At 46.3% G+C, this 24,379-nt stretch overlaps 1 protein-coding gene across 1 annotated transcript in view; it reads right to left on the reverse strand.

Moving 5' to 3' along the window:
• Nucleotides 1-10,113: 10,113 nt before the first annotated feature.
• LOC123485810 (CUB and sushi domain-containing protein 2-like) overlaps nt 10,114-24,379 on the reverse strand; it is a 158,337-nt gene continuing 144,071 nt past the window's right edge. Inside the window, exon 5 of the mRNA XM_045216939.1 lies at nt 10,114-10,325. Within this exon, the coding sequence (XP_045072874.1) occupies nt 10,114-10,325 (212 nt within the window). The remainder of the gene's footprint in view (nt 10,326-24,379) is intronic.

Raw genomic sequence — 24,379 nt, forward strand, 5'->3', positions numbered from 1 at the left:
CTCTGGCACTGAGATGCAGACTGCAGTGCCACTCAGGAGCCCTCGGCATCTCCTCGTTACCTTTCAATTTCCCCTTTGAAAGTCAGTGAACACAATGTGGGGCATGTACTAATATGTTATATCTTATATAGAGAGAAAATAAAGAAGAAAACCAAGACTGCTCCTCAACCCAGCCAGACTAAACCCACTAGCATTACACATCTCTCTCTCTCTCTCTCTCTCACAGGTTCGCCCTGGTCTTCCAAGTTTCTTCTGCAGAGAGGAACTATGAAGTCGGCGATCGAGTGCTCCTGGCGGTAAAGTTGGCATTAGAGGAGTGCAGATACTGGCTGGAGGGCGCCAAGGAACCATTTCTCAACCTCACCGACCACAGGAACCTGGAGTACATACGAACGGCGAGGCGGCAGAATCTGTGCCAAGCAAGGTGGGCTCTTTTTTTTCCCATTAGATTTGACTTCACTCACACACATATCGACCAGGTTCAAAGAACACCAAAGCCGATGTCCCGTCTCTACGATTCCGGGACAGGCTCAGATGCCAGGTGGTCGTGTACAGTGAGTGAAAAAAGTATTTGATCCCCTGCTGATTTTTATACATTTGCCCACTGACAAAGAAATGATCAGTCTGTAATTTTAATGGTAGGTTTATTTGAACAGTGAGAGACAGAATAACAACAACTAATTCCAGAAAAACACATGTCAAAAATGTTATGAAATTGATTTGCATTTTAATGAGGGAAATAAGTATTTGACCCCTCTGCAAAACATGACTTAGTACTTAGTGGCGAAACCCTTGTTGGTAATCACAGAGGTCAGATGTTTGTTGTAGTTGGCCACCAGGTTTGCACACATCTCAGGAGGGATTTTGTCCCACTCCTCTTTGCAGCTACTGAAGGGATTTTGTCCCACTCCTCTTTGCAGCTACTGAAGGGATTTTGTCCCACTCCTCTTTGCAGCTACTGAAGGGATTTTGTCCCACTCCTCTTTGCAGCTACTGAAGGGATTTTGTCCCACTCCTCTTTGCAGCTACTGAAGGGATTTTGTCCCACTCCTCTTTGCAGCTACTGAAGGGATTTTGTCCCACTCCTCTTTGCAGCTACTGAAGGGATTTTGTCCCACTCCTCTTTGCAGCTACTGAAGGGATTTTGTCCCACTCCTCTTTGCAGCTACTGAAGGGATTTTGCCCCACTCCTCTTTGCGCCTACTGAAGGGACGTTTCACCTAAGCCCCGTTGCTCAAAAACCCAGATCCTACGCTACCCTTCAATGTGGAGGTTGACGCTTCAGAAATGGGTGTCGGGGTTGTCCTGTGCCAACGACAAGGTCATCCACAAAAATGTTATCCATGTGCATATTACTCTAAGAAACTGTCTCCTGCAGAGAGGAACTATGATGTCGGCGATCGGGAGCTCCTGGCGGTGAAGTTGGCATTAGAGGAGTGCAGATACTGGCTGGAGGGCGCCAAGGAACCATTTCTCATCCTCACCGACCATCGGAACCTGGAGTACATACGGACAGCGAGGCGGCTGAACCCGCACCAAGCAAGGACATCCCTTTTCTTCACTAGATTCAACTTCACTCTGTCATACCACCCAGGTTGAAAGAACATCAAGGCCGATGCCCTGTCCCGTCTTCACGATTTGGGAGAGTTCCCTGTCCTGAGTGCGCCCATCATTCCACCCTCCCGAATTGTTGCCCCCCATGCTTTGAGACGTAGACGTGGACATCCGCCAGGTTCTGGAGGGAAAACCCGCACCTGCTACCTGCCCTCCGGAGCGCACCTACGTTTCCATGGAGGTGAGGGATTGGCTGTAGACCAGGGGCGCACACATACCTTGTCACAGGACACCCAGGTATCACCCTCACCATTCAAGCCGTGTCCAGCTGAGTACTGGTGGCCGACCTTGGCGCAGGATGTGGCTCGCTATGTCAACTCCTGCTCCGTATGTGCCCAAACCAAATCTCCCCGGAACGCTCCAGCAGGGAAACTCCTTCCCGTGTCTCAGTGGCCTTGGTCTCATCTGTCCATTGATTTCATCACTGATCTACTGATGGTTACGCTACTATTACAGTTGTTGTGGACAGATTTTCTAAATCCTGCCGTTTTATCCCTCTCTCTGGTCTCCCTACCGATCTCCAGGTCGCTGAGGCTCTGTTCTTAGCAGTTCTTCGGGCACTATGGCCTTCAGGAGGACATCGTCTCCGACCGTGGCCCCCCCCAGTTTACGTCAAGGATATGGAGAGCCTTCATGGAGAAGCTGGGGCGTCATGGTCAGCCTCACTTCCGGGTACGGGCCTCAGTCCAACGGGCATGTGGAGAGGACCAACCAGGAGCTGGGGAGGTTCCTGAGGAGTCACTGCCAGGACCGGCTGGGGGAGTGGGCCCGGTTCCTTCCCTGGGCGAAGTACGCCCAGAATTCACTAAGTCACTCCTCCACCGGGATGTCTCCCTTCCAGTGCATCTTGGGTGTACCAGCCGGCCCTGGCTCCATGGACCCCGAGCCAGACCGAAGTTCCTGCGTTGGACGAGTGGTTCCGGCGCACAGAGGAGGTTTGGAACGGGGGGGGACTGTCACGTCTACTCCCGCTCCCCCTCTCCAGCGCTCAACGTCGCCGGTCTGCTAACCACCGGTCCTGTAACCCCATCATTACGCACACCTGGCAACCATCATTACGCACACCTGGCAACCTTCATTACTCACAGATGCGCCTCATCATTAGGTCTGGACTTCATCACTTCCCTGATTACTCCCCCTTTTATCTAGCACTCCATTGTTATCATCCATCGGGCAGTATTGTTTCTGTGTTCATGTTCAGACGCTAGTTTTGTTCACTTTATGTTTGTTCGTATTAAACTCACGGACTGCACCTGCTTACTGACTCCCTGCGTCTTCATTACAAATCTGCTCATGTTGTGTTTGTGTATATGTGTCGTTTCCAGCTACAATAGCCATTTACAACATTAACAATGTCTACACTGTATTTTTGATCAATTTGATGTTATTTTAATGGACAAATTTTTTTGCTTTTCTTTCGAAAACAAGGACATTTCTAAGTGACCCCAAACTTTTGAACGTTAGTGTATATATATATATATTTGTTTACAATACAAAACATATACATACAAACGACAACATCACACAAACATTAACTACATCACCCCTGGCAGACCCACGTGCTCACACCCCCCATCTCCAGCTCCTGCATCACTCTCCACCACAAGGCTTCAAACTGCACCATTTTGTTTCTCTCTGTCGCTCACGCACTTTAAACATTTAGATGATAAAGCATTTGACCTTTCCATTGTGTTAACGATGGAGGATTGGTTTATTTCAAGAATTAGGAGAAAAGTATCATCCAACCCACTGGGTATCTCACTGCACCCTAACATTCCATGTCTTGAAATATGCAGACAGACGGATTAAAAGTTAATTTATTTCCATTGTAATCCTTCTGACAGCCTACATTCTAACTCCGCCCATAATGTTTGGACTTTATAACATTCCCAGAAGGCATGAATTATTATAACCTAATGAAAAATGAACCTGGTCATCTAATTTAATTTACTGCGGGCCTAAGATCTATGGGTTTAACCTTCTGAATTAATGGTTATATTGAAGAAAGAAGAAGCCACCTCCTATGAGTTCCAAGAGCCGATCAGTTACCCAACGAAATAACAACCATTTATTTAGCCTAATTGTTTTCATGACTCATCAGTCCACATGTCAAGGTTTAATTTTGTTGCCCGATGCATGATTCTAGTGTGAGAGGATAGAGACTCTTGGACAGAAACATTCACACCTCCATTAATTTACATGATAATTACCTAATAGCTCGGCTAGGTGTGAAAAACCTGTTTGTGCCAAAGTTTAGACTACCGATTGATGCTGCGGACAGTCAGAGTTGAGTCCTGTTGTAAAGTGTAGCCTAATGGCCAAAAAGGGCAAATTTGCTATGTTTTTGTGGCTTAAGTTCTCTAAAGTTGAATATTTCTAACTCAATATCATAGACCTGATTTTCCCTAATGAAAAATGCATCAACCCTTACAAATATGTCAATTTATTATAATCCACAAAACTCAAACGAAATGAGCTGTAGCAAGAGGAGAGAGAGTGCATATGCTAGACAACCAGAAATAATGTGTCTTTAACCCTGCATTGTAGTATAACTTATTTTGGACGAAAGTCATAAATGATTGAGGCACTCAGCCCTATGCTGAAAAATATAGCTGTCCACGGTTCTGAAACATAATCTTCAGACATTGGGGAGGAGGAGGGTAGGAGGAGGGTAGGAGGAGGGGAGGAGAAGGAGGGTAGGAGGAGGATAGGAGAAGGAGGGTAGGAGGAGGATAGGAGAAGGGTAGGAAGAGGGGAGGAGGAGGAGGGTATGAGGAGGATAGGAGAAGGGTAGGAGGAGGGGAGGAGGAGGATAGGAGGAAGATAGGAAGAGGAGGATAGGAGGAGGGTAGGAGGAGGGTAGGATGAGGAGGGGAGGAGGAGGGGAAGAGGAGGGGAGGAGGAGGATAGGAGGAGGATGATAGGAGGAGGGGAGGAGGAGGGTAGGAGGAGGAGGGGAGGAGTAGGGGGGGAGAAGGAGGGTAGGAGGAGGATAGGAGAAGGGGAGGAGGAGGGGAGGAGGGAGGATAGGAGGAGGAGGATAGGAGGAGGGGAGGAGGAGGTAGGAGGAGGAGGGGAGGAGGAGGGGAAGAGGAGGGGAGGAGGAGGGTAGGAGGAGGAGGGGAGGAGTAGGGGAGTAGGTTGGGGAGGAGGAGGATAGGAGGAGGAGGGTAGGAGGAGGATAGGAGGAGGGGAGGAGGAGGGGAAGAAGAGGTGAGGAAGAGTGTAGGAGGAGGATAGGAGAAGGATAGGAGGAGGGGAGGAGGAGGATAGGAGGAGGAGGATAGGAGGAGGAGGATAGAGGAGGGGAGGAGGAGGGGAGGAGGAGGGGAAGAAGAGGGGAGGAAGAGTGTAGGAGGAGGGTAAGAGGAGGAGGATAGGAGGAGGAGGATAGAAGGAGGGGAGGAGGAGGGTTGGAGGAGGGGAGGAGGAGGGGAAGAGGAGGGGAGGAGGAGGGTAGGAGGAGGAGGGGAGGAGTAGGGGAGGAGGTTGGGGAGGAGGAGGATAGGGAGGAGGAGGATAGGAGGAGGGTAGGAGGAGGATAGGAGGAAGGAGAGGAGGAAGAAGAGGTGAGGAAGAGTGTAGGAGGAGGATAGGAGGAGGGGAGGAGGAGGGGAGGAGGAGGGGAGGAGGAGGAAGGAGGAGGGAGGAGGAGGATAGGAGAAGGATAGGAGGAGGGGAGGAGGAGGGAGGAGGAGGATAGGAGGAGGAGGATAGGAGGAGGGGAGGAGGAGGGGAGGAGGAGGGGAAGAAGAGGGGAGGAAGAGTTTAGGAGGAGGGTAAGAGGAGGAGGGGAGGAGGAGGGTTGGAGGAGGGGAGGAGGAGGGGAGCAGGAGGGGAGGAGGAGGGGAGGAGGAAGAGGGGAGGAGGAGGATAGGAGGAGGAGGAGTGCTAATTACAGTATGAGTGTCAAATATGCTGATAGATTACAACAACAAAAATAATCTGACCATTTGGAATAACACAACAAGTACAATAATAGTACAGCCAAGATGAAAAACAGTGGCATGTATTCCTTACTGCAAATATACCTTACTTACTTTAGCCAACATGTTGCGCTTATTCTATTGCTTAATTATTCACGGCTCCCTTTGATATTAATTTGTAGAAGTCAATATTACCTGATTTGCTCTAATGAAAATGCCTTACAAATATGTCAATTTATTAGAATCCACATAATAATCAAAGCAACCTTATACCTCAACTAAAAGAGCGTCATCATTGCAACGGTGTATCAGTAACACTTCATTTGAAGGTCACTTAATATTAGGTGCTTATGAATCAATATTAAATCATTTGCTATAACGATCATTCAACTACCTATTAAATACTCAATTAATTACATCTCAAAGGAAAACTCAGTCAGTCAAACCCACTTACCCAGTCATATAAATGCATACATTAAGCCTCAAGCTTTTCCACCTTTCATTCCGTTAAACACCTCCCAACCCCCAAGGGATCCCTATAGTGCATCTAGTGCTGTTCACAGAAAGCAACATTACAAGTCAAATGTAGTCCACTTAGTGCCAAGCGAGCTAATCAGGAATCCGCAACAAACACTTGACGCTAAATTGGCTATCGTTCAGCGTTATTTACATTTGTGTGTGTGTGTGTGTGTGTGTGTGTGTGTGTGTGTGTGTGTGTGTGTGTGTGTGTGTGTGTGATTGTGTGTGTGTGCGCTTGTGCGTGTCTCTAAATTGGCTAGTGTTGGGCATTATTTACATTGCCTCAGAGTGGTGAGGAGAAAAACAATGTGGATACAAACACTGGAATGGTGGAATGATGTGTTCCCTCGGGTTAGAGACACTGGAATGGTGGAATAATGTGTTCCCTCGGGTTAGAGACACTGGAATGGTGGAATAATGTGTTCCCTCGGGTTAGAGACACTGGAATGGTGGAATAATGTGTTCCCTCGGGTTAGAGACACTGGAATGGTGGAATAATGTGTTCCCTCGGGTTAGAGACACTGGAATGGTGGAATAATGTGTTCCCTCGGGTTAGAGACACTGGAATGGTGGAATAATGTGTTCCCTCGGGTTAGAGACACTGGAATGTCTTGACAGGAGAATAATACAGAGGTTGAATCCCAAATGGCACACTATGCCCTATATAGCCCATAGCCCTGGTCAAAAGTAGTGCACTACGTAGGGAATATGCTACCATTTACAACCCATTCAGATAAGAAAGAGGGCGAGCAAGAGATAGAGAAAAAGAAAAAGGGAGGTATCTCATGCTGTGGTCTTGGCTCTGGACTCTACTTGGGAGCTCCATAGAGACTGTAGAGGTGTAAGGGAGGTGGTGTCTATCTGACTAAACTCCATAGAGACTGTAGAGGTGTAAGGGAGGTGGTGTCTATCTGACTAAACTCCATAGAGACTGTAGAGGTGTAAGGGAGGTGGTGTCTATCTGACTAAACTCCTAGAGACTGTAGAGGTGTAAGGGAGGTGGTGTCTATCTGACTAAACTCCATAGAGACTGTAGAGGTGTAAGGGAGGTGGTGTCTATCTGACTAAACTCCATAGAGACTGTAGAGGTGTAAGGGAGGTGGTGTCTATCTGACTAAACTCCATAGAGACTGTAGAGGTGTAAGGGAGGTGGTGTCTATCTGACTAAACTCCATAGAGACTGTAGAGGTGTAAGGGAGGTGGTGTCTATCTGACGAAACTCCATAGAGACTGTAGAGGTGTAAGGGAGGTGGTGTCTATCTGACGAAACTCCATAGAGACTGTAGAGGTGTAAGGGAGGTGGTGTCTATCTGACTAAACTCCATAGAGACTGTAGAGGTGTAAGGGAGGTGGTGTCTATCTGACTAAACTCCATAGAGAGTAGAGGTGGTGTCAATCTGACACCATGTGGTCAGCCCATTCACACCACTCAAACTGAATTCTAAATGGTATGCAGCTAGGAGTTCTTCCCTCCCTCCCTCCCTCCCTCCCTCCCTCCCTCCCTCCCTCCCTCCCTCCCTCCTCCCTCCCTCCATCCCTCCACTCCTCCCTCCATCTGACTATCTCTTTTCTCTTTCCTCCATGTCGCCCATCCAATCCCACTCCTCCCTCCCTCTCCCCCTATACATTGATCCATCCCTCTCTCTTCCCACCCACCTCATAAACATTCCATGTTCCCTCCCGCCGTACTTTCATCCATGACTGTGATGTGATATCAACCTTGGAGCGTCAGTATAGTACAGTAGAGTACACAGTATAGTGCAGGTTTAATTGGCCCTGGCCACGTGAAGTGTTCAGAGGTTAGAGTTAGTCTCTCAGACCAGTACTCATACCTTTGGTTGCTATAGCCTTTCACGGGTCAGCTATTAGGTCTTTGAGAAAGGGTGGGATGGCGAGAACATGCTGACCCTGATACCTTCTCTAACTTGGACATCCACCTTACTGACTCTACTCTGGTTAACATGGACAGTCTCCTACATCCACCTTACTGACTCTACTCTGGTTAACATGAGGGTTAAGGTTATGGATGGGTTTAAAATCAGATTTTAAGAAGATAAATTGTAGAAATAGTCAGGGTTTCGCCATATTATTGACTTTGTGGCTGTGGTAACTAGTGACAACCCTGTCCCCAGTGCTGCCTGTCTCGCCTGTCACCTGCAATGTGCATCATCAAGGGTGATACGTTCCGCATTGCATGCCAACAAATGCCACTCCTCCCTTGTGTATCATTCTCTCTCTCTCTCTCTCTCTCTCTCTCTCTCTCTCTCTCTCTCTCTCTCTCTCTCTCTCTCTCTCTCTCTCTCTCTCTCTCTCTCTCTCTCTCTCTCTCTCTCTCTCTCTCTCTCTCTCTCTCTCTCTCTCTCTCTCTCTCTCTCTCTCTCTCTCTCTCTCTCTCTCTCTCTCTCTCTCTCTCTCTCTCTCTCTCTCTCTCTCTCTCTCTCTCTCTCTCTCTCTCTCGTAAGAGTGTACTGCAAAGCCGCAGGGGCTGTCCCCGGCAACAATCACCATGGAAGCTGACTCATTGAGAAGAGTTCTCAGGGCCCAGGGCATTGAGCTGGAAACTTAGAGCCAATCACAATCCAGCACAAAAGAGGGAAACGGTCTGACGACATCACAGAGGCAGTGTATTCGATTTTCGGGAGTTTTGGGGGAAAAAACTATTCCCTGTCAATGGCCATGTGAGAGTGACAGAATAAGAGCATCACTTCTGATGGGTGACTCAGTTCTCAGTTTAGAGTCTGTTCAGAGTCGGTCCAGTTCATTCACTGCTCAGTTTCTGTAAGTGCATTCAGATTGCCTTTTCACATACTGTAGATGTGGAGACCTCATACCATGATAAGTGCAAGTAAAAATTCTCTGTGTAGAAAAGATTAAAAACACCTGCTCTTTCCATGACATAGACTGACCAAATGAATCCAGGTTAAAGCTATGATCCCTTATTGATGTAAAATCCTCTTCAATCAGTGTACATGAAGGGGAAGAGACAGGTTAAAGAAGGATTTTTAAGCCTTGAGACAATTGAGACATGGATTGTGTATGTGTGCCATTCAGAGGGTGAATGGGCAATACAAAATATTTAAGTGCCTTTGAACAGGGTATGGCAGTAGGTGCCAGGTGTACCGGTTTGAGTGTGTCAAGAACTGCAATGCTGCTGGGTTTTTCACCCTCAACAGTTTCCCGTGTGTATCAAGAATGGTCCACTATCCAAAGGACATCCAGCCAACTTGAACACAACTGTGGGAATGATTATTAACCCCCCCCCCCAAAAAAAACTGCAAAGTTCGGTAGAAGCTAGCAACAGGGCGACCTTGTCTGTCGGCACCATCATCTTGAACGCTTGAATCACAGTAATTAATGAATTACATCCAGAGCAGAGCTCTCTTCATCAGACTGCAACTCCCCACAGACAGTCACAGCTGAGTAGCCAACCAGATCCATCCATCAGAATTTCAACAGCAAATCAACAGGTAGGACGCTGAGATGTCTCACGAGCCGTGAGACAAGAGCATCATCTATTCATTCAGGAGAGAACAAAATGTACTAAAGAGAAGACACACGAACAAGCTGCTGTAGCAATCATATCCGTGTAGCATTACAGCTATGACAAACCAAGGAACAAGCTCACCAGTAATCACTAATCATATCTTCTTTAAATTTAAAACAGCTAAATAAAGCTAGAGACAGGACATGCTGATTTCCTGCAGGTAATAGCACAGTAAAGAGCATCTGCTAAATGACTAAAATGTAAATGTAAAGGTAAATATTTTAACCAGCACCAAGCCCCACCCTCTCACCATCTGCTCCCCACAAAACGTCCCCCTTGGCTTGGTACTCACCACTGGGACAACCCCTCTGTGCTGCTGACCTCCAGCAGTAGACCAACCAACCAGCACCATACCCCACCCTCTCCCGATCCTTGCCCTACATAGAAGCCACCCCGGCTGGGTACTCACTACATAGAGTGCCACTCAGCAACCCTACCTCCAGCAGTTTACCAACCATCAAACACCATACCCCACCCCTCTCCACAAAACGGCCCCCTCGGGCTGGGTACTCACCACTGGGAGGACCCGTCTGTGCCGCTGACCTCCAGCAGGTCATAGTCGTCCTCCAGTGTGAAGTCAGAGAAGATCAGGGCGATGGTGTCTCCAGGCTCAGCCAGGACGGTCCAGGTACAGTCTGCGTTGTTGCTGTACTCCCCTGGGTAGTTGGGGCTGGTGATCACACCACTCTGACCTCTCAACGTACCCCCACAACCATCATCCGCTGGGGGGAGAGAGAAGAGAGACACAGGTTAGAAACAGGAACCATCATCCGCTGGGGGGAGAGGGAAGGAGTGAGACAGGTTAGAAATACAGACTGACCAACAGGCAGACCAACAGAGAGAGAGAGAGAGAAGAAGGAAAGAGAGACAGGTTAGAAACAGGAATGATAAGTGTAACATGTATAATACGTATCGTTTTGAAAAAAAATAAAAGGTAACAAACCCAAAGGTTGTCTATAGGTTATAGGTTATAGGTCATAGGTTGAAAACTCTTGTGAAAGAGCACAGTTAGAAAGACATGGCATATAGAAGCAAACCGGATGGACATCATGAAAATTATCAGAGAGGTTCAGGTTAGAGGAAGTTCAGGAGTAAAAACAAACAACATTTAATTTTGTAATTTTGTGTCGATAAAATGTATGTAGTATGTACAGTTGAAGTCGGAAGTTTACGTACACTTAGGTTGAAGTCATTAAAACTTGTTTTTCAACCACTCCACACATTTCTTGTTAACAAACTATAGTTATGGCAAGTCGGTTAGGACATCTACTTTGTGCATGACACAAGTAATTTATCCAACAATTGTTTACAGACAGATTATTTCACTTATAATTCACTGTATCACAATTCCAGTGGGTCAGAAGTTTACATACACTAAGTTGACGGTGCCTTTAAACAGCTTGGAAAATTCCAGAAAATGATGTCATGGCTTTAGAAGCTTCTGATAGGCTAATTGACATCATTTCAGTCAATTGGAGGTGTACCTGTGGATGTATTTCAAGGCCTACCTTCAAACTCAGTGCCTCTTTGCTTGACATCATGGGAAAATCAAAAGAAATCAGCAAAGACCTCAGAAAAAGAAATTGTAGACCTCCACAAGTCTGGTTCATCCTTGGGAGCAATTTCCAAACATCTGAAGGTACAACGTTCATCTGTACAAACAATAGTACGCAAGTATAAACACCATGGGACCACGCAGCCGTCATACCACTCAGGAAGGAGACGCGTTCTGTCTCCTAGAGATGAATGTACTTTGTGCGAAAAGTGCAAATCAATCCCAGAACAACAGCAAAGAGCCTTGTGAAGATGCTGGAGGAAACAGGTACAAAATTATCTATATCCACAGTAAAACAAGTCCTATATCGACATAACTTGAAAGGCCGCTCAGCAAGGAAGAAGCCACTGCTCCAAAACCGCCATAAAAAAAGCCACAATATGGTTTGAAACTGCACATGGGGACAAAGATCGTACTTTTTGGAGAAATGTCCTCTGGTCTGATGAAACAAAAATAGAACTGTTTGGCCATAATGACCATCGTTATATTTGGAGGAAAAAGGGGGTGGCTTGCAAGCCGAAGAACACCATCCCAAACGTGAAGCACGGGGGTGGCAGCATCATGCTTTGGGGGTGCTTTGCTGCAGGAGAGACTGGTGCACTTCACAAAATAGATGTGGATATATTGAAGCAACATCTCAAGACATCAGTCATGAAGTTCAAGCTTGGTTGTAAATGGGTCTTCCAAATGGACAATGAACCCAAGCATACTTCCAAAGTTGTGGCAAAATGGCTTAAGGACAACAAAGTCAAGGTATTGGAGTGGCCATCACAAAGCCCTGACCTCAATCCTATAGAAAATGTGTGGGCAGAACTGAAAAAGCATGTGCGAGCAAGGAGGCCTACAAACCTGACTCAGTTACACCAGCTCTGTCAGGAAGAATGGGCCAAAATTCACCCAACTTATTGTGGGAAGCTTGTGGAAGGCTACCCAAAATGTTTGACCTAAGTTAAACAATTTAAAGGCAATGCTATCAAATACTAATTGAGTGTATGTAAACTTCTGACCCACCGTGAATGTGATGAAATAAATAAAATCTGAAATAAATCATGCTCTCTACTATTATTCTGACATTTCACATTCTTAAAATAAAGTGGTGATCCTAACTGACCTAAGACAGGGAAGTTTTACTAGGATTAAATGTCAGGAATTGTGAAAAACTGAGTTTAAATGTATTTGGCTAAAGTGTATGTAAACTTCTGACTTCAACTGTATAAGCTGGAAGTAGAGGCCTAAGCGTTGTTGTTCACTAGTTTACTCCAATTAGGGAAGGGGTGGTGGGGTTGGAAAGTAATAAAGGGAAATATATATTTTTTAAAGGATATGTATATTTGTATGTACAGTGAGGGAAAAAAAGTAATTGATCCCCTGCTGATTTTGTAAGTTTTCCCACTGACAAAGAAATGATCAGTCTATAATTTTAATGATAGGTTTATTTGAACAGTGAGAGACAGAATAACAACAACAAAAATCCAGAAGAATGCATGTCAAAAATGTTATAAATTGATTTGCATTTTAATGAGGGAAATAAGTATTTGACCCCCTCTCATTCAGAAAGATTTCTGTCTCCCAGGTGTCTTTTATACAGGTAACGAGCTGAGATTAGGAGCACACTCTTAAAGGGAGTGCTCCTAATCTCAGCTTGTTACCTGTATAAAAGACACCTGTCCACAGAAGCAATCAATCAATCAGATTCCAGACTCTCCACCATGGCCAAGACCAAAGAGCTCTCCAAGGATGTCAGGGACAAGATTGTAGACCTACACAAGGCTGGAATGGGCTACAAGACCATCGCCAAGCAGCTTGGTGAGAAGGTGACAACAGTTGGTGCGATTATTCGCAAATGGAAGAAACACAAAATAACTGTCAATCTCCCTCGGCCTGGGGCTCCATGCAAGATCTCACCTCGTGGAGTTGCAATGATCATGAGAACGGTGAGGAATCAGCACATAACTACACGGGAGGATCTTGTCAATGATCTCAAGGCAGCTGGGACCATAGTCACCAAGATAACAATTGGTAACACATTACGCCGTGAAGGACTGAAATCCTGCAGCGCCTGCAAGGTCCCCCTGCTCAAGAAAGCACATCTACAGGCCCGTCTGAAGTTTGCCAATGAACATCTGAATGATTCAGAGGAGAACTGGGTGAAAGTGTTGTGGTCAGATGAGACCAAAATGGAGCTCTTTGGCATCAACTCAACTCGCCGTGTTTGGAGGAGGAGGAATGCTGCCTATGACCCCAAGAACACCATCCCCACCATCAAACATGGAGGTGGAAATATTATGCTTTGGGGGTGTTTTTCTGCTAAGGGGACAGGACAACTTCACATCAAAGGGACGATGGACGGGGCCATGTACCGTCAAATCTTGGGTGAGAACCTCCTTCCCTCAGCCAGGGCATTGAAAAATGGGTCGTGGATGGGTATTCCAGCATGACAATTACCCAAAACACACGGCCAAGGCAACAAAGGAGTGGCTCAAGATGAAGCACATTAAGGTCCTGGAGTGGCCTAGCCAGTCTCCAGACCTTAAACCCATAGACAATCTGTGGAGGGAGCTGAAGGTTCGAGTTGCCAAACGTCAGCCTCGAAACCTTAATGACTTGGAGAAGATCTGCAAAGAGGAGTGGGACAAAATCCCTCCTGAGATGTGTGCAAACCTGGTGGCCAACTACAAGAAACGTCTGGCCTCTGTGATTGCCAACAAGGGTTTTGCCACCAAGTACTAAGTCATGTCAAATACTTATTTCCCTGATTAAAATGCAAATCAATTTATAACATTTTTACATGCATTTTTCTGGATTTTTTTGTTGTTACTCTGTCTCTCACTGTTCAAAGAAAGAAAAAAAAACATATGGGGGATTGGAAGTGATGCAGACAATTACATTGATGGAAGTTACAATGTATCTGCAATATTAATGTCAGATGAACCGATGTGGATGTGGTGGAGGAGTCAGGCGCAGGACACAGAGGCTTCGTCCAACAGACTTTACTAGTCGAAAGTGTAAAATACAATACACGGCCTCGAAACAAACAGAGGCGAGTGAATACGTAAACCATGCGTAAACACTAAACAAACAAACAGAGCGTCAACACGCAGCTCCGAACGACAGGCAGACAACAACACACAATCTAACCAATACAAAACAGGGAACTTATAGGACACGTAATCAGAACACAAACAGACACAGGTGTACAAGACAGACCAAAGCAATCACACCACGAAACATTCAACGGTGGCAGCTAGTACTCCGGGGACGGCGAACGCCGAAGCCTGCCCGAACCAGGAGGAGGAGCAGTCTCGGCCGAAACCGTGACAATTAAAGCTGATCTACCCCCTAAAAAATAAATAAATACAAAATAATAACCCATACGTCGCTCACGTTAGAACAAAAATAAATAAATACAAATGCAGACTGAGAAATATTGTGTTGGGTTTTGATGTTACATTCAGCTTAGATAATGCAGTACAATACAGTCTGCTTTCTAAGCCATAGGCCCTTAAACAGAGCTCATTATTAAAACCACCTTCCAGAACACTACAAAAGTTTTCAGGGTATTATGACTTACGTCTAATAAGTCTTCGGGGAAGAGCATGGGTTGGCTGATGCAAGTCGAAGCAACGGTGGAGTGATTTAATTAAATTAGATTTAAATCATATTAATTCAGATTTGTGTTAATCGTTTCACATTGGGAACACTCTCTTCCCTTCTTAAGAATATTCTCAGGAGACAATTTAACAGCACAAAAAAACAAGTGTTAGTGTGGCCCTTAGCTCTGTCTGTCTCGCCAGAGAGACTAGTGTAGAGAGATGCTGTGGCTTTTAAAGCTGGTATGGCTGGTAAAGAGTGTGACACACACACGTGCACACAAGCAAACGCAGACATAAACAAAAACACACACACATACACACTTAAAAGTGTGTATTCATTACTATACATGTATGTCTATTTGTGTGTGTGTGTGTGTGTGTGTGTGTGTGTGTGTGTGTGTGTGTGTGTGTGTGTGTGCGCGTGTGACATGGGATTTGTTAGTGGCAGCGTCCGGCTAGCTGTGTGAGGTGTTCAGAGGGAGGGTGGGGCTACTGGAGCCCAGGGTCCTGTCAATCATCCATCTGATCTGTCACCATGGCAACCCCCCCATGAGAGAGAGGGAGTGCACAGAAGAGAAGAAACATTTGATGTGTGAACCATGGAGAGAGGGATCTCCGTAGGAGGGAGAGACGGAAAGAGAGAAGGAGATGAAGGGTGACAGGTGATGGGTGAGGAGAGGAGAAAATGGTACATAGGAAAGAAGAGAGAGAGGAAGGAGAGAGAGAGACAGAGACAGACAGAGGTAGATGGTGACAGGTGATGGGTGAGGAGAGGAGAAAATGGTACATAGGAAAGAAGAGAGAGAGGAAGGAGAGAGAGAGACAGAGACAGACAGAGGTAGATGGTGACAGGTGATGGGTGAGGAGAGGAGAAAATGGTACATAGGAAAGAAGAGAGAGAGGAAGGAGAGAGAGAGACAGACAGACAGAGGTAGATGGTGACAGGTGATGGGTGAGGAGAGGAGAAAATGGTACATAGGAAAGAAGAGAGAGAGGAAGGAGAGAGAGAGAGAGACAGACAGAGGTAGATGGTGACAGGTGATGGGTGAGGAGAGGAGAAAATGGTACATAGGAAAGAAGAGAGAGAGGAAGAGAGAGAGAGACAGAGACAGACAGAGGTAGATGGTGACAGGTGATGGGTGAGGAGAGGAGAAAATGGTACATAGGAAAGAAGAGAGAGAGGAAGGAGAGAGAGAGACAGAGACAGAGAGAGGTAGATGGTGACAGGAGATGGGTGAGGAGAGGAGAAAATGGTACATAGGAAAGAAGAGAGAGGAAGGAGAGAGAGAGACAGAGACAGAGAGAGGTAGATGGTGACAGGTGATGGGTGAGGAGAGGAGAAAATGGTACATAGGAAAGAAGAGAGAGAGGAAGGAGAGAGAGAGACAGAGACAGACAGAGGTAGATGGTGACAGGTGATGGGTGAGGAGAGGAGAAAATGGTACATAGGAAAGAAGAGAGAGAGGAAGGAGAGAGAGAGAGAGACAGACAGAGGTAGATGGTGACAGGTGATGGGTGGAGGAGAGGGAGAAAATGGTACATAGGAAAGAAGAGAGAGAGGAAGGAGAGAGAGAGACAGAGACAGACAGAGGTAGATGGTGACAGGTGATGGGTGAGGAGAGGAGAAAAGGGTACATAGGAGAAGAAGAGAGAGGAAGGAGAGAGAGAGACAGAGACAGACAGAGGTAGATGGTGACAGGTGATGGGTGAGAGAGGAGAAAAATGGTACATAGGAAAGAAGAGAGAGAGGAAGGAGAGAGAGAGACAGAGACAGACAGAGGTAGATGGTGACAGGTGATGGGTGAGGAGAGGAGAAAATGGTACATAGGAAAGAAGAGAGAGAGGAAGGAGAGAGAGAGAGAGACAGAGACAGAGGTAGATGGTGACAGGTGATGGGTGAGGAGAGGAGAAAATGGTACATAGGAAAGAAGAGAGAGAGGAAGGAGAAAGAGAGAGAGACAGACAGAGGTAGATGGTGACAGGTGATGGGTGAGGAGAGGAGAAAAATGGTACATAGGAAAGAAGAGAGAGAGGAAGGAGAGAGAGAGAGAGACAGACAGAGGTAGATGGTGACAGGTGATGGGGTGAGGGAGAGAGAAAATGGTACATAGGAAAGAAGAGAGAGGAAGGAGAGAGAGAGAGAGACAGACAGAGGTAGATGGTGACAGGTGATGGGTGAGGAGAGGATAAAATGGTACATATGAAAGAAGAGAGAGAGGAAGGAGAGAGAGAGAGAGACAGACAGAGGTAGATGGTGACAGGTGATAGGTGAGAGGAGAGGAGAAAATGGTACATAGGAAAGAAGAGAGAGAGGAAGGAGAGAGAGAGAGAGACAGACAGAGGTAGATGGTGACAGGTGATGGGTGAGGAGAGGAGAAAATGGTACATAAGGAAAAGAAGAGAGAGAGGAAGGAGAGAGAGAGAGAGACAGACAGAGGTAGATGGTGACAGGTGATGGGTGAGGAGAGGAGAAAATGGTACATAGGAAAGAAGAGAGAGGGAAGGAGAGAGAGAGACAGAGACAGACAGAGGTAGATGGTGACAGGTGATGGGTGAGGAGAGGAGAAAATGGTACATAGGAAAGAAGAGAGAGAGGAAGGAGAGAGAGAGAGAGACAGACAGAGGTAGATGGTGACAGGTGATGGGGTGAGGAGAGGAGAAAATGGTCATAGGAAAGAAGAGAGAGAGGAAGGAGAGAGAGAGAGAGACAGACAGAGGTAGATGGTGACAGGTGATGGGTGAGGAGAGGAGAAAATGGTACATAGGAAAGAAGAGAGAGAGGAGAGAGAGAGACAGAGACAGACAGAGGTAGATGGTGACAGGTGATGGGTGAGGAGAGAGGAGAAAATGGTACATAGGAAAGAAGAGAGAGAGGAAGGAGAGAGAGAGAAGAGACAGACAGAGGTAGATGGTGACAGGTGATGGGTGAGGAGAGGAGAAAATGGTACATAGGAGAAGAGAGAGAGGAAGGAGAGAGAGAGGAGAGAGACAGACAGAGGTAGATGGTGACAGGTGATGGGTGAGGAGAGAGGAGAAAATGGTACATAGGAAAGAAGAGAGAGAGGAAGGAGAGAGAGACAGAGACAGACAGAGGTAGATGGTGACAGGTGATGGGTGAGGAGAGGAGAAAATGGTACACAGGAAAGAAGAGAGAGAGGAAGGAGAGAGAGAGACAGAGACAGACAGAGGTAGATGGTGACAGGTGATGGGTGAGGAGAGGAAAATGGTACATAGGGAAAGAAGAGAGAGAGGAAGGAGAGAGAGAGAGAGAGAGACAGAGAGGTAGATGGTGACAGGTGATGGGTGAGGAGAGGAGAAAATGGTACATAGGAAAGAAGAGAGAGAGGAAGGAGAGAGAGAGAGAGAGAGACAGACAGAGGTAGATGGTGACAGGTGATGGGTGAGGAGAGGAGAACATGGTACATAGGAAAGAAGAGAGAGAGGAAGGAGAGAGAGAGAGAGACAGACAGAGGTAGATGGTGACAGGTGATGGGTGAGGAGAGGAGAAAATGGTACATAGGAAAGAAGAGAGAGAGGAAGGAGAGAGAGAGAGAGACAGACAGAGGTAGATGGTGAGCAGGTGATGGGTGAGAGAGAGAAAAATAAGGTACATAGGAAAGAAGAGAGAAGGAAGGAGAGAGAGAGAGACAGACAGAGTGTAGATGGTGACAGGTGATGGGTGAGAGAGAGAGAAAATGGTACATAGGAAAGAAAGAGAGAGAGGAAGGAGAGAGAGAGACAGAGACAGACAGAGGTAGATGGTGACAGGTGATGGGTGAGGAGAGGGAGAGGAAAAATGGTACATAGGAAAGAAGAGAGAGAGGAAGGAGAGAGAGAGAGAGACAGACAGAGGTAGATGGTGACAGGTGATGAGTGGAGAGAGAGAGAAAAAGGACATAGGAAAGAAGAGAGAGAGGAAGGAGAGAGAGAGAGACAGAGACAGAGGTAGATGGTGACAGGTGATGGGTGAGGAGAGAAGAAAATGGTACATAGGAAAGAAGAGAGAGAGGAAGGAGAGAGAGAGAGAGACAGACAGAGGTAGATGGTGACAGGTGATGGGTGAGGAGAGGAAAATGGTATGATAGGAAGAAGAGAGAGAGGAAGAGAGAGAGAGACAGAGACAGACAGAGGTAGATGGTGACAGGTGATGGGTGAGGAGAGGAGAAAAATGGTACATAGGAAAGAAGAGAGAGAGGAAGGAGAGAGAGAGACAGAGACAGACAGAGGTAGATGGTGACAGGTGATGGAGTGAGGAGAGAAAAATAGTACAGGAAGAAGAGAGAGAGGAAGGAGAGAGAGAGACAGAGACAGACAGAGGTAGATAGTGACAGGTGATGGGGTGGAGGAGAGGAGAAAAAATGGTACATAGTAAAGAAGAGAGAGAGGAAGGAGAGAGAGAGACAGAGACAGACAGAGGTAGATGGTGACAGGTGATGGGTGAGGAGAGGAGAAAATGGTACATAGGAAAGAAGAGAGAGAGGAAGGAGAGAGAGGGAGAGACAGACAGAGGTAGATGGTGACAGGTGATGGGTGAGGAGAGGAGAAAATGGTACATAGGAAAGAAGAGAGAGAGGAAGGAGAGAGAGACAGAGACAGACAGAGGTAGATGGTGACAGGTGATGGGTGAGGAGAGGAGAAAATGGTACATAGGAAAGAAGAGAGAGAGGAAGGAGAGAGAGAGACAGAGACAGACAGAGGTAGATGGTGACAGGTGATGGGTGAGGAGAGGAGAAAATGGTACATAGGAAAGAAGAGAGAGAGGAAGGAGAGAGAGAGACAGAGACAGACAGAGGTAGATGGTGACAGGTGATGGGTGAGGAGAGGAGAAAATGGTACATAGGAAAGAAAGAGAGAGAGGAAGGAGAGAGAGAGAGAGACAGACAGAGGTAGATGGTGACAGGTGATGGGTGAGGAGAGGAAAAATGGTACATAGGAAAGAAGAGAGAGGAAGGAGAGAGAGAGGGAGCAGACGAGGTAGATGGTGACAGGTGAGGGTGAGAGAGAGAAAATGGTACATAGGAGAAGAAGAGAGAGAGGAAGGAGAGAGAGAGACAGACAGAGGTAGATGGTGACAGGTGATGGGTGAGAGAGGAGAAAAATGGTACATAGGAAAAAAGAAGAGAGAGAGGAAGGAGAGAGAGAGAGACAGACAGAGGTAGATGGTGACAGGTGATGGGTGAGGAGAGGAGAAAATGGTACATAGGAAAGAAGAGAGAGAGGAAGGAGAGAGAGAGCGAGACAGACAGAGTTAGATGGTGACAGGTGATGGGTGAGGAGAGTATAAAATGGTACATAGGAAAGAAGAGAGAGAGGAAGGAGAGAGAGAGAGAGACAGACAGAGGTAGATGGTGACAAGTGATGGGTGAGGAGAGGAGAAAATGGGTACATAGGAAAGAAGAGAGAGGAGGAAGGAGAGAGAGACAGAGACAGACAGAGGTAGATGGTGACAGGTGATGGGTGAGGAGAGGAGGAAAATGGTACATAGGAAAGAAGAGAGAAGAGGAAGGAGAGACAGAGAGACAGACAGAGGTAGATGGTGACAGGTGATGGGTGAGGAGAGGAGAAAATGGTACATAGGAAAGAAGAGAGAGAGGAAGGAGAGAGAGAGAGAGACAGACAGAGGTAGATGGTGACAGGTGATGGGTGAGGAGAGGAGAAAATGGTACATAGGAAAATAAGAGAGAGAGGAAGGAGAGAGAGAGAGACAGAGACAGAGGTAGATGGTGACAGGTGATGGGTGAGGAGAGGAGAAAATGGTACATAGGAAAGAAGAGAGAGAGGAAGGAGAGAGAGAGAGAGACAGACAGAGGTAGATGGTGACAGGTGATGGGTGAGGAGAGGAGAAAATGGTACATAGGAAAGAAGAGAGAGAGGAAGGAGAGAGAGAGACAGAGACAGACAGAGGTAGATGGTGACAGGTGATGGGTGAGGAGAGGAGAAAATGGTACATAGGAAAGAAGAGAGAGAGGAAGGAGAGAGAGAGACAGAGACAGACAGAGGTAGATGGTGATGGGTGAGGAGAGGAGAAAATGGTACATAGGAAAGAAGAGAGAGAGGAAGGAGAGAGAGAGAGAGACAGACAGAGGTAGATGGTGACAGGTGATGGGGTGAGGGAGAGGAGAAAATGGTACATAGGAAAGAAGAGAGAGAGGAAGGAGAGAGAGAGAGACAGAGACAGACAGAGGTAGATGGTGACAGGTGATGGGTGAGGAGAGGATAAAATGGTACATAGGAAAGAAGAGAGAGAGGAAGGAGAGAGATAGACAGAGACAGACAGAGGTAGATGGCGACAGGTGATGGTTGAGGAGAGGAGAAAATGGTACATAGGAAAGAAGAGAGAGAGGAAGGAGAGAGAGAGAGAGACAGACAGAGGTAGATGGTGACAGGTGATGGGTGAGGAGAGGAGAAAATGGTACATAGGAAAGAAGAGAGAGAGGAAGGAGAGAGAGAGACAAAGACAGACACAGGTAGATGGTGACAGGTGATGGGTGAGGAGAGGAGAAAATGGTACATAGGAAAGAAGAGAGAGAGGAAGGAGAGAGAGAGACAGACAGACAGAGGTAGATGGTGACAGGTGATGGGTGAGGAGAGGAGAAAAATGGTACATAGGAGAAGAAGAGAGAGAGGAAGGAGAGAGAGAGAGAGAGACAGACAGAGGTAGATGGTGACAGGTGATGGGTGAGGAGAGGAGAAAATGGTACATAGGAAAGAAGAGAGAGAGGAAGGAGAGAGAGAGAGAGACAGAGACAGACAGAGGTAGATGGTGACAGGTGATGGGTGAGACTAAATAAGGAGAAGGGAGGACGAGAGGGAAGAGAGGGAGGAGAGGGAGGAGAGGGAGGAGAGGGAGGAGAGGGAGGAGAGGGAGGAGAGGGAGGATAGGGAGGAGAGGGAGGATAGGGAGGATAGGGAGGATAGGGAGGAGAGGGAGGATAGGGAGGAGAGGGAGGATAGGGAGGATAGGGAGGAGAGGGAAGAGAGGGAGGAGAGGGAGGAGAGGGAAGAGAGGGAAGATGATGAGAAGTGAAGAGGATGGAGAGTGGACAAGGAGGGAGGGAGGAGAAGTGAGGAGGGAGAGGGGACAAGGAGGGAGGAGAAGTGAGGAGGGAGAGGGGACAAGGAGGGAGGAGAAGTGAGGAGGGAGAGGGGACAAGGAGGGAGGAGAAGTGAGGAGGGAGAGGGGACAAGGAGGGAGGAGAAGTGAGGAGGGAGAGGGGACAAGGAGGGAGGAGAAGAGTAGAGGGGATTGTCATTCCACACCACAGGGTTTTCCACACTGGAGGAAAGTCTTCCCTGTCAAACTATCCTGTCAAACTATCCTGTCAAACTATCCTGTCAAACTATCCTGTCAAACTATCCTGTCAAACTATCCTGTCAAACTATCCTGTCAAACTATCCTGTCAAACTATCCTGTCAAACTATCCTGTCAAACTATCCTGTCAAACTATCCTGTCAAACTATCCTGTCCACCATTTTCTCCTGCCTAACCTCTCTCTTAGATTTTTCTTCCAATCTAGTGATCAAGCCATTGTTGAATTAACTTTAGTCTAGTTATCATGCCTTGTTGTATTAGCTTTAGTCTAGGTATCAAGCCATTGTTGAATAAGCTTTAATCTAGTTATCAAGCCATTGTTGAATTAGCTTTAGTCTAGGTATCAAGCCATTGTTGAATTAGCTTTAGTCTAGGTATCAAGCCATTGTTGAATTAGCTTTAGTGTAGGTATCAAGCCATTGTTGAATTGGCTTTAGTCTAGGTATCAAGCCATTGTTGAATTAGCTTTAGTCTAGGTATCAAGCCATTGTTGAATTGGCTTTAGTCTAGTTATCAAGCCATTGTTGAATTAGCTTTAGTCTAGGTATCAAGCCATTGTTGAATTAGCTTTGGTCTAGGTATCAAGCCATTGTTGAATTAGCTTTAGTCTAGGTATCAAGCCATTGTTGAATTAGCTTTAGTATAGGTATCAAGCCATTGTTGAATTAGCTTTAGTCTAGGTATCAAGCCATTGTTGAATTAGCTTTAGTCTAGGTATGAAGCCATTGTTGAATTAGCTTTAGTCTAGGTATCAATCCATTGTTGAATTAGCTTTAGTCTAGGTATCAAGCCATTGTTGAATTAGCTTTATTCTAGTTAGCATGCCATTGTTGAATTAGCTTTAGTCTAGGTATCAAGCCATTGTTGAATTAGCTTTAGTCTAGGTATCAAGCCATTGTTGAATTAGCTTTAGTGTAGGTATCAAGCCATTGTTGAATTAGCTTTAGTCTAGGTATCAAGCCATTGTTGAATTAGCTTTAGTCTAGGTATCAAGCCATTGTTGAATTAACTTTAGTCTAGGTATCAAGCCATTGTTGAATTGGCTTTAGTCTAGGTATCAAGCCATTGTTGAATTAGCTTTAGTCTAGGTATCAAGCCATTGTTGAATTGGCTTTAGTCTAGTTATCAAGCCATTGTTGAATTAGCTTTAGTCTAGGTATCAAGCCATTGTTGAATTAGCATTAGTCTAGGAATCAAGCCATTGTTGAATTAGCTTTAGTCTAGGTATCAAGCCATTGTTGAATTGGCTTTAGTCTAGTTATCAAGCCATTGTTGAATTCGCTTTAGTCTAGGTATCAAGCCATTGTTGAATTAGCTTTAGTCTAGGTATCAAGCCATTGTTGAATTAGCTTCAGTCTAGTTATCAAGCCATTGTTGAATTAGCTTTAGTCTAGGTATCAAGCCATTGTTGAATTAGCTTTAGTCTAGGTATCAAGACATTGTTGAATTAGCTTTAGGCTAGGTATCAAGCCATTGTTGAATTAGCTTTAGTGTAGGTATCAAGCAATTGTTGAATTAGCTTTAGTCTAGGCATCAAGCCATTGTTGAATTAGCTTTAGTCTAGGTATCAAGGCATTGTTAAATTAGCTTTAGACTAGTGATCAAGCCATTGTTGAATTAGCTTTAGTCCAGTGATCAAGCCCTTTTTGAATAAGCTTTCGTCAGCTGGAGTAAGTGAGTCCACCTTGCGTACCTTCTTCTACCTATAAAGGCCTTCATTAATTCATTTAGGTGTGCTAATAGTGGGCTGGAACAAAAACCTGCCCATCCTGGGTCCACACAACTAAGACTGCACCCTTCAGGAACTAGAGTGGCATATAGAATCTGTAGAACTGTCCCGTCTGAGAGGTTTAGCCGGCTGAATGGTGCATAGTTCCAGTCTGGGTGGATTTCATGCTTCCCCATACGGAGCAGCAGACCGACCTCCAAGTTTTCCTTCCCTGGGTGTCATGACAACCAACCTATGAGGCAGTGCAGACAGTAGAACAACTCACACACATACACAAACACAATATTCACACACACACACAGGCACTCACACACACAGGCACTCACACACACAGGCACTCACACACACAGGCACTCACACACACACACAGGCACTCACACACACACACACACACAGGCACACACACACACACACACACACACACACTCACACACACACACACACAGGCACTCACACACACACACACACACACACACAGGCACTCACACACACACAGGCACTCACACACACACACACACGCACACAGGCACTCACACACACACACACACACACACAGGCACTCACACACACACACACACACACACACA

This window comes from Coregonus clupeaformis, chromosome 6, assembly GCF_020615455.1.
Source record: "Coregonus clupeaformis isolate EN_2021a chromosome 6, ASM2061545v1, whole genome shotgun sequence".
Classification (NCBI taxonomy): Eukaryota; Metazoa; Chordata; class Actinopteri; order Salmoniformes; family Salmonidae; genus Coregonus; species Coregonus clupeaformis.